Raw genomic sequence first — 11499 nt, forward strand, 5'->3', positions numbered from 1 at the left:
TATTAAAAATTAAATTTCAGAATATATTTGACATCAATCACTTTAAATAAATCAGTCGACAGTGATATTTTTTATGATTCCATGACGACGTGAAATTATCGCTGTAAGTTTTTGTGCAAAATTTCTAACTTTGAAGCTCTGACAATCTCTGCAAAAAACTTCTGTAAATTCTTAAAATTTTATTGGAATTTTACAAAATTTTGATTTTTGCGAATAAACCCTGAAGACCAAAACTGCTCTCTTTCAAAAATTCCTAGTTTCTAATCTAGAGCAAGTAGCAACTTGAAAACTTTGCCCCCTATAGGATATACTTGAGTCCAAAACTTTTGAATATTTCATTAAAATTACACTACAATCTAAGTTTTGCGGACTTTGGAAATGTTGGTCAGAAAATGGTCGTTTTCACACAAGCGTATTACCGCTGTAGTTTTTCGATAATTGCACACTTCAAACGGACAGATTATCATACGAAGGAAATATTCGGTTTTAAAAATGCTTAATATCAAATCAGGAGCAAATAGTAACTTGAAATATTCAGGCTCTATTGGTGAAAATTGCATAAAAGTTGCACTCAATACTGTTTTTTGCACACTTGGAAAATGTTGGCCTATAAATTAAAATCTTTCTAAAACCGCTTTCTTTCAAAACTTCTTAATTTTGAATCTAGAGCGAGTAGCAACTTGACAATTTGGCTGTGGGTAAAAAATATAAAAACTCTGAAAATTTTGTCTAAAAACTGGAATCAGTAATTTTTGCCGACTTGGAAAATGTTTGCCTAAAAATGGACGTTTTCACAGAACTAAACTCCCTCCGTTCTTCAATTTCTCATTCTTCCTTCAGCAACTTCTAATCTCGGGCAAGAAATAACGTAAGACTTTCACGATTTATAGAAAATGCTTCGATCTAAAGCTCGTCAATCAAGTTTTCCTTAAAACCACACCAGATTCTGATTCTTGCGGACTTTGCAAATGTTGATCTTAAAATTAGCGTTTAAGCACAATCGCGTTTTCTGTGCAAAAACTCCTAACTTCCAATATAGAGCAAATATGCAAAATTTGAAACTTTTAGGCTCTATAGAAGGTACGACGGTCTGAAACCTTTGAAAATTGCATGAAAGTTGCACTCAATTCTGATTTTTGCACACTTGGAAAATGTTAACCTACTTTACTTTACGTAACTACTTTACGTTACTACTTTTGATTTTTGCGAATGAACGCTTGTCCAAAACTGCTCTCTTTCAAAAATTCCTAGTTTCTAATCCAGATCAGGTAGCAACGTGAAAACTTTGCCCCCTATAGGATATACTTGAGTCTAAAACTTCTGAATATTTCATTAAAATCGCACTACAATCTGAGTTTTGCGGACTTTGGAAATGTTGGTCGAAAAATTGCCGTTTTCACACAAGTGTATTGTCGGTTTTAAAAATTCTTAACATCTAATCAGGAGCAAAAAGTAACTTAAAACATTCAGGCTCTATTGGTTTTCTGTACTCTGGTCTGACACCTCTAAAAATTGCATAAAAGTTGCACTCATACTGATTTTTGCATACATGGAAAATCTTACATCTACAAATGAAAATTTTCCTAAACCCGCTTTCTTTCAAAACTTCCCAACTTTGAATCTAGAGCGAGTAGCAACTTGACAATTTGGCTATGGGTAAAAGAATGTAAAAACTCTGAAAATTTCGCCAAAAACCTAGAATCAGTAATTTTTACCGACTTGGAAAATGTTTGCCTAAAAATGGACGTTTTTACAAAACTAAACTCCCTCCGTTCTTCAATTTCTCATTCTTCCTTCAGCAACTTCTAATCTCGGGCAAGAAATAACGTAAAACTTTCACGGTTTATAGAAAATGCTTCGATCTAAAATTCGTCAATCAAATTTTCCTTAAAATCGCATCAGATTCTTGTTTTCGCGGACTTTGCAAATGTTAATCTTAAAATTAGCGTTTGAGCACAATCGCGCTTTCTGTGTAAAAAACTCCTAACTTCCAATCTAGAGCAAATACGCAAAACTTGAAACTTGCAGGCTCTATATAAGATACGCTGGTCTGAAACCTTTGAAAATTGCATACAAGTTGCACTCAATTCTGATTTTGGCACACTTGGAAAATGTTCCCATACAAATGAAAGTCTTCCCAAAACGCTTTCTCTCAAAAATTCCTAACTTTTAATCTAGAGCAAGTAGCAACTTGAAACCTTTTGCTGCTTCAAGCTGATACTTGCGTCTACGAGTTCTAGACATTGAATGAATATCGCATCAAATTCTGATTTTTGCAAACTTGCGAAGTGAGAAGAAGATTAAAAATTCGCCACTTCCAATCTAGAGTAGGAACTTGAAATTCCGAAAACTTGTCCAACCGGCTTATTCGAATTCTTATGAAAACCTGATTTATGCCAACTTTGTAATTTATACTCAGAAAAAATATTTCAAACAACTGAAAACGTCCATTTGAAAATCCCCAGTATTTCAGCAACCGGGCATTTCACTTTGCATTAAAACCGCAAAAACCTTTAAAATATTGTCGGCAATTTAATTAGGCAAAGGGCAAAAACAGCGGAAACCCATTTTGCCGATATTAACAACAATTTATGTTTATGTACGCATAATATCTGAAACTTATCCCCCAAGTCACTTTCGTAATAAATTTCCCAGCCCCAGTATGGATTTTTCCTTAGCTGTGAATGGAAAAATTAAAATGTCTGTTTCATGCAGCAGCAAAACAAAACACGGCACACAACCGCATTGTCGTTTTAAAATAATTAGCTGATGTTTTTTTGTTCTTCATAATGCCACCTTAATCGCTACAACCTTGTTTTTAACTGCGAGCTAATTAGCTGCTTTGGGCCTTCTTTGTGGACGAGAATCTTCAAACGCGGTTTTTTTCCTTTCGATTCTCAGAACTTGAAATTGTTCTGAGGAAAAATCCGGTCGTAAACAGAAATTATTTGCCAAAAACTATAAAAGCTTGCAATATCAATATCAAATGAACGCTGTTTGTTGGCAAAGCGCTTTTGGGGTATTAAATATCGATCAATTGAGTTTAAATGTTGCAATTGTTTGAAGGAAATTGAAATTGAAGCTTCAATGAAAAAGTGCCATAATCGCCGATAAGTTCGACAGTTTGCGGCATTTAATAGTTGGGTATCGGAATTTAAAATGTTTGTTGTTTCTAACAGTTGGAAGTTTTAGAAAAAGTGCCAAAATTCAACGTAAAAGTGGATACTTTTAGGTTTAGTTACTTTGTTAATGCCTGTACATGACCAACGATTTTTCGCCTGATAGACACCCTGGCTATTTTTATAGTAAATTATTAAATAGTGTGCAAACTGAGTCTATTTTCGGGAATCTGGGTCAAATATAAGGCCAAAATACACTCTAGTAATAAGCCAGTGTTGCAAACAAACAACAAAAAAATAATCATTTCATTGCGACTAAGATCAGAAAGTCAGACTGACAAACACTGAAAAAATTAACAGATGATAAACTTTTTATTTGTGTTCAGGCTGTTTTTCTATGGCCATAACGGTTCAATATAAAACGAATTGATTTACATTGAATTTCGAAAAATTTCCTCGGCCAGTTGGATTTAAATAAACGTGCGGAAAAGCCATAAATTCAAACAAGAAAAACAAATCCATGCGAAACTATTTGATCTTAAACGACTTTACACATTACAGTTAATATTTATTTAATACTTTTCTCATAAATCCTTGTTTATTTAAGCGCCAGCTACCACAATATACTTACAGGCAATAGTTCGTAGTAGAAAATAGTTTTTGAGTGTTTATTTTTTCTTTTCAGGAGGATTTTTAATATATTTTTTAATATTTTAATTACCTGCGTATTATGATTGCATTCGTGTAAATGAAAATTTTATTTATCTGGTTGAATTATTATATTAACATATTTTATGCACGTGCGACAGAGGCATCAGTGTAAAAGGACACTGGGAGAAGTCTTCTTCTTAATTCATTGACTTTCCGAAAATTTTCCAATTTTCCCTACAGTTTCGAAAGCAGTTTGTAATTAACCAGCCACTAAATTAGCAGCTTCTCGTCCAAATGCCTCCCCATCGGTCTTACCCTAATCATTGAATATTATATCCGAACCAGATGTTTAGAGGATGTATAAAACGATCGAAAAGTTCGAATTTCCCTAAACCGCTGAACTTGTCTTAAACTTGCTTGACGTTGTTGCTCAAATTGGGGAGTTTTGCCCCTTTGCCCAACCAGCTTCCGGCCGAACTTTGCCTTCGAACTTTGCAAATATGCTGTATTATTAAAGATTTCAGCGAAGTTCCTTCATTATTTCAGTATCTCTAGGTTGGAATTCAAACCCCCGTGAACCAACAACGACAGTTGAGAATTTACTTGGCGCCCTTAATTAAAAATTTGCAAAATATGCGATTTGTCTATAGACTTCTTCTGACACTAAAATGTTAAAACGTTAGGTAGAATTGTTTCGCTGATTTTTTGTAGCATTCTTATGGTCTAAAAATGAATGATTATGAACATTGGCAAACTTTCGATAAAAAATTCGCGTTTTTTGACCCAATTCCCCAAAATTGACGAAAAAAAAATTGCAATTTGGTTTGAAACAAGCTTTTGAAAACTTGCCTAAAATGAACGTTTTTAATCAAGTACCTCCGCGGTCACAAAATTCGTAGCTTTAAATCTAGAGCAAGTAGCAACTTGATATTTGCTTCAGTCTATAGAAGAAGCTTCATGTTTAACGATTCACGAGAAACGTGATTCTTTTGATTTTTGTAAATTATGGTATAAGACAGTGATTTTAAACAGTTGCAAGCTTTCGTTTCAAAATTCTCAACTTCTGACCCAGACCCACTAACAACGTGAAATTTGCACAATCTATAGAACAACGTTGGTCCTGAAAATGGTCAAAATTTGGTAAAAATTGCGCTGCAACTTGATTGTTCAAAGTTGGTCCAAATATGAGCGTATCTTATCTAAGTCATCCTCTAGTTAAAAAATTCGTAACTATCAATCTGAAGCAGGCAGCAACTTGATATTTTTGTAGTCTATAGAAGAAGCTTCATTTTTATAGTGATGAAACTTTTATCGATTGTCCTGAAACTTGATTTATTGGAACTTTGTAAATTATGGTGTAAAAGTTAATGATTATGAAACAGTTGCAAGCTCTCGATTAAAAATTCGCAACTCTTGACTCAAACCCACTGACAACTTGAAATGCTCACAACATATAGAAAAGAGTTAATTCTAAAAACGCAAAAAATTTGGTGAAAATTGCAGCTAAAGCTAATTTTGCAAAGTGTTTTGAAAATTGACCTAATTAACGTGCCCAATCAAGTACCTTCTCTGCTTAAAAAATCCGTAACTATCAATCTACAACAGGCAGGAACTTGATATTTTCACAGTCTATAGAAAAATCTTCATGCTTAGCGTGATAAAACTTTTCTTTAAATCGTACTGAAACTTTATTTTTTGGAGTTTTGTAAATTATGGTGTTAAAATTAATGAATATAAACAGATACAAGCTCTGGATTAAAATTCTCAACTCTGACCCAGACACACTAACAACTTGAAGTTCTCACAGTTTATAGCAGAAGGCTTATTCTGAACACCATAAAAATTTGAAGAGAATTGACTATGCAACACCTTGAAATCTTTGTAGTCGATAGATGAAGCTTCATTTTGAATGTGATGAAACTTTTCCTTGAAATCGTATCGAAACCTGATTTTTGGACTTTTGTAGATTATGGTCTAAAAATGTATGATTATGAACCGTTGCAAACTTTGGAGTAAAGATTATCAACTCCTGATCGACAGCCACTAACAACTTGGAAACTTCAGCGTCTATTGCAAAGAGTTGACTGGTCTTTCTTAATTTTTTTTCAAAATTGCACTGAAACTTGATTTTTCAAAGCTTTTTAAATTCTGGAATAAAAACGAGCGTTTATAGACAGGTTGCAGTCGATTTAAAATTCTCAACTTCTGACGTGAAACAAGCAGATACTTGAAATACGACTGAAAAATCTGACGACGTATAGCAGAAAATTGATGCTGAAACTGCTGAAAATGTTGTGAAAATACCGAAGAAGCTTGATTTTTAAGCATTTTTAAAAGTTGGACTCAAAATGAGCGTTTTCACTCATGTGCCCTCACTCTTTGAAAAATTAATGGCTACTAATCTGAAGCAGATAACAACTTGAAACTTTCCTGGTCTAAGGACAATGCCTCAATCTGAAAATGTTGAAGAGTTTGCTAAAATCACAACAAAACCTGGTTTTGGCAAATTATGTTGTAAAAATGAATAATTGTAACCAAGTTCACACCTAAAAATTCGCTTCTTCTGATTTAGATTAAGTAGCAACTTGAAATTTTACCACTCTCTACAAGAAGGGTGATTCTGGACACAACGACAATTTGGAAAAATGCAAACTTAAAACTGAAATTTTTTTAATCTGGCCTGAAATAACTGTTTACAAACAGCTGCAGGTCCTTGATTAACACTTCGTAACTTCTGATCTAGACCAAGCAGCAACTTCAAATTTTCACAGTTTATAGAGGATACTTGATTCTGAAGGGGCTGAAGCGTTTGTTAAATGCCAGGAAAATCTGATTTTTTGAAGTTTTTTAAATATGAATTATTTTAAACCGTTGCAAGTTTCCGATTTCAAACGCGCAAGCTCTGACTTAGATCAAATAGAAACTTGAAAATCCTACAGATAATGACCGAAGCTTACTGCAAAGACGCTGGAAATTATATTAAAGTGACGCTGATCGCATATTTTTGGAAGCTCTATGTTGCACAAAATAATCGTCCAATCTCGAGCAAGGAAGAACTTGAAACGAAATGAGACTTAGTTCTGAAATTGCTGAAAAAGTTGCTCAAATGGCAGTAAAATTTGATTTTTGGCAGCTTTAGCGCTTAAAAACCAGGCCAAAGCATGGACGCTTTTATACACCTGCAAGGTTTTGACTTGAAGCCCGAGGTCCTCCAAATGAAAAAAATTAATTATTTTTAAAAATGTTAAATACTCGGTTATGCAATTTATTTTTTTGTAAATTTCTTCTTTCGTTCTTCTTTAGACAGATTTTTCAATTTTTTTCCAACAATTCATTTCACAGGAATAATTAGCGATTCGTGATCAAGCAGTTGATTGGCTTGATTGATTTTGGAGATAAAAACTTAGCTCAGGGCTTTTAGAGAAGCAAGTTGTTAAGTCAAAAAAAGACACTGAAAATATATAAATCTTGGAATAATAATTGATGGACAAATGGCATGAAAAACGCTCATTACCAGCCAAATATGATATGAATCTAAGTCAGATTAACCCAAACTATCTGCGATTGAATGAAGGAAAATACTTGTATGTTTTCAGCAATAACAATTATTAATGTTAGGAAGCTTTCTAAAAAAAATTGAAAAACCGAAGCTGCACTGTCTAAAAAGGGGGAGTAGTACTGATATTATATCACCTGTGTGCTGTTTGTATTTTTAACCTGTTTGTATTTTTAACGAACAACAAATTATTTATAGAAATTGCTTTCTCCCATTAAACAGTGATATAATGCGCAATTCAAAAAAATACACATGGGGTGCATAAATTAGCAATTCACTATGCCCCAATAACCTATTTTTTAGGTGCATAAATGAGCTCAAACTACTTACTGTCAGTGTCGAATTTCCTAATGATAGTCTCGATTAATGTAGTTCTTGGTGCCACCAGTCCCCTCCTTACAGGCATCTTCTAAGGCCCAGTGATTTTTTCCTGCATTTGTTGTGCTGTTTCACTGGGAATCGTCACAGGTTTCCCAACATTGCCCTCATCATCTGGCAGCTTTCAGCATTTTCCCGGCTAAGCTTAATTATTTGTGTACAGTTGAAAAATTCGTTGGCAAATTTGCGGTTTTACGACGAAAAATGTGTCATCCAGCAGCAATCGATGTCGGTGTTCTTGTAAATCTGATTATCGTTTTGCGTTGTAGACAATGATTTTGGTTGTTTTATCGAAAAGGCAGGAAACAATATATCGGGAACAACTACGACGAATATAAGGCAAACTTATTTAAGGCATTAATATTGCGTTTATCCATTGAAGAAAAACCCCCCCGCCGGTCAGCTCAATGTTTTCTATATTAAAACAGCGGTTGTAGTTATTTTTACCACTGCCACGCGAAAATAGATCACAAAATTGAACTTTTTTCACCTCAGCCGCTTTAATTTTAAGTGTTTTTTGCTTGCAAACAGCTTGTTTCACTCTGAACCCCTGGACCGTACTTGAATCCGACCAACCGAAAATTATAACAACAACAATAATAATAATAATAATTAATAAACGCGATAGAAAAAAAATTGATTAACGACAATATCACAGTCAAATTGAAAAGTAGGCTCTGATAAAAACAATCGAGTTATCGCGATTGTCGCGGCCGACTTGACGTGCGGAAAATTCGTGCGCGCATTTGACATTCGGTGGAAAATGTGCTGGAAAAGGGGAGGGGGTCGCGCGCAGCCAATTGTCACCGCCCGTTGCCAGGGAAACTCGGCGTCGGAAAACTCAGGGTATATTCGAAAGTTTTCATCAAATCTTCCAGCTGTTCTCAGCAGTTTGTAATGGCAAATTATCAGAAAAATGTTTTTTTGGAAGTTTTTCCTCATTTGCCACTTCCGAGCTGGCAATCACATCCACTTTTCTTAATTAATGGGACATTTTGCACAGAAAACCTTCCACTTTTATATACAACAGCGTAAAGTGGTATAACGGAACGCACCCCTTTAGTAAAGATTTTCAGTTTTTGCGTCGGAAATGGATTCCAGGAAATCATTTTTTGCGTCGCTAGTTCCGGAAAATCTCCACTGATGGCGACACTTGTTGAGCTTTTGTGTGCGGTTTGGAATTAACTGCACCTCATCGATAAAAACATGTCTCACTTCTGATCTTGAGCAGGCAGCGACTTGAAATTCGCGCAATTTTTAGAAGAAGGTTGATTCTGAAAATGCTGAAAATTTGGTTAAAATCGCACTAAAACTTGATTTTTCACGGCTTGACAAACTCGGGTTCTAAAATGATGATTATGTAAATGGAAAAGCGGTCGGGGAAATCATTTATTTGGATTGCTAGTTCCGGAAAATCTCCACTGATGGCATGGCTTGTGGAACTCGAGAATTTTCCGCAATTACACGTTCCCCCGCTCATAGGTGTCATTGCTGATCTACTGAAAATTGTGCTTTTGAAAGCGGTTGCGATGAGGAATTTTCTGAAAAATCGCTGGCTACGCCCATACTTGTGAGTTTTCTATTCAACAATTGTACGTGTTTTGTATATGTACTGAGGCAATTTCAGATTGATACTGTGTCTGGTTTGAAAGATATGATTTTTTTTAATGCCCTCGAAGTTTCAAAGGGTCTAAGGGTTTAGGGGGGTTTAAAACTCACCGGTTCCAATGAATTTTATTCCCAAGTTTCCCCAAAGATTTGCATGTATTCCGGAGAAGTTTGAAGCCGATGCGGCATTTGGTGTGAGAGTTGTGATTTTTTTATTGCAAGTTGCGGTGGTAATTTCTTGTCAAGTTCCAGTTTGAAAATTTCTGAAAAATTGGACACTACGCCAATGAATATGAATTTTTTCCACAGTTTTCGTCCGTGCTTTGTAAATTTCGTGAAGAAGCCTCAGGTGGATTCTGTTTGAGGTTTGGAACTTATGATTTTTTTTAGAATGCCTTGTATGTTTAAAATGCGGTTTGGCCTAATACTGATCTTTGACGGTCTGAAAAATCAGTGTCTTTTCCCTTGCCAATGAGTCTTATGCCCCATTTTTTTCAATGATTCCCATGTTTGATGCAGAAGTTTCAAATTGATGCTGCATTTGGTTCGCGACTTGTGTATTTTTTAAATAGCTTCTCTTCTTCCACTGAAGTTCGAAATTATACAAAAAAAACAGAAACTACGCCACTGAATATACATTTTGGGAAGAAGTTTCAAATGACATTCCTCTTTTAATCGGAAAGTTAGTCAATTTTTTAGGATTTCTTCCAAGTTTTAAAAGCGGTTTTTAGACAATCTTATATTTGCGATGGTTTGAAAAATCGGTGCTTTGCACGATGCCAACGTATTTTATCCACAACATTCCTCAATGATTCCCACATCTGTGTAAGAGGTTGCCAGTTGATCCCTCATTTGCTTTAGGAGTTTCTATTTTTTAAGGAAACTACCGCAACCGCATGTTTTTGACTCTTTTTATACTTAAGTTTGGCAATTTCTGCAAAACCACAAACTGCGCCAATGGATATGTTTTTTCCAACCTTTCTTCATACTCGCTCTATGTTGCGAATAAATTTTAAGTAGATTCTTTGGATGGTTTCAATGTTATACATTTTTTTCGGGAGCTATTGCGAGGAGTAACGATTTTTCTTTGCTCAAGGGCTCAAGTTTGAAAATTGCCTAAAAAGTCAGGCACTACGCCACTGGATATAAATCTTTTTCTCAACTTTTTTTCCGTATAATTCGCAGACGTTTTGAAAAAGTTTTACGTTTAAACCCCTGTTGATTCGGGAGTTAACATTTTTATAGAGATCGGTTGCTAGCGGTAGTATTTTTTTCTTGCCAGACTCAAGTTTAACAATTTCTCAAAAATCAGAACTTGCGCCAATCGATACCAAATATCCTCTCAAGTTTCGTCAGTTTCTTGTACATATTGTGCAAAAGTTTCCGATAAATTCTTCAGCTGGTTTGGAAGTTATACATTTTTTGAGTTTTGAAAGTTTTAAAGGCGGTTTTGCTAAATATTGAGGTTTGAAGTCTTGAAATCTGAAAAATCAAAACTTTTTCTCATACCAATGAGTTTTATGCCTTTTCTAATACTAATGGACTTTTTGCCAAATTTCCCCAATAGTTTGCAAACGTTATGAAATTTTTCAAATTATCACCTCTATTAATTGGGTTGGAATCTCGTGTAAGTGATTTTTTGGGCTCGAATTTGTAAATTTCTGAAAAATCATACACTTTGCCAACGGATGTGATTTACTTCCTCACCTTTCCCTAATGGTTTGCAAAGGTTTTGAGAAATTTTCAAGTTATTAACTCTGTTGAAAGTTGAAACTTTTTTAGATCTCGTGTACACAGAAGTGATTTTTTGGGCTCGAGTTTGGAAATTTCTAAAAAATCACACACTTTGCCAATGGATGTAAATTATTTCCGGAACTTTCCTCCATACTTTGTAAACGTTTAGAAGAAGTTTCAGATACATGATGGATCTGCTTTGGAAGTTATGATTTTTTTTAGAATGTTTTGCAACTTGCAACGGCAGTTTCAACTCAACAATTAAAAATTAAAAAGGTCAGTGCAATTTCCGATGCCAATTATTATGTTTTCTTAGCGTTTCCTAATAATTTCCAAGCGCTTTGAAGAAGTTTTAAGTTAATACCTGTGTTGTATCGGGAGTTGCAACGTTTTTAGAGAACTATTGCAAGCGGTATCAATGTTTTTTCAGACTAGTTTGAAAATATTTCAAAA

The 11499-nt window shown here is 34.7% G+C and overlaps 1 protein-coding gene across 2 annotated transcripts in view; it reads right to left on the bottom strand.

Annotated features, from left to right (window-relative positions):
• Positions 1–8440, bottom strand: part of LOC109537067 (potassium voltage-gated channel subfamily H member 6) — a 64342-nt gene extending 55902 nt beyond the window's left edge. The window contains exon 1 of one of the 2 annotated variants that reach the window (XM_019903615.2): positions 7657–8440. In XM_019903615.2, coding sequence (XP_019759174.1) covers positions 7657–7732 — 76 coding nt within the window. In that variant the 5' untranslated portion in view covers positions 7733–8440. The remainder of the gene's footprint in view (positions 1–7656) is intronic. The other variant, XM_019903609.2, reaches the window with a different exon arrangement.
• Positions 8441–11499: the final 3059 nt, after the last annotated feature.

This window comes from Dendroctonus ponderosae, unplaced genomic scaffold, assembly GCF_020466585.1.
Source record: "Dendroctonus ponderosae isolate FM_Combo_2020 unplaced genomic scaffold, Dpon_F_20191213v2 Dpon_F_20191213_4, whole genome shotgun sequence".
Classification (NCBI taxonomy): Eukaryota; Metazoa; Arthropoda; class Insecta; order Coleoptera; family Curculionidae; genus Dendroctonus; species Dendroctonus ponderosae.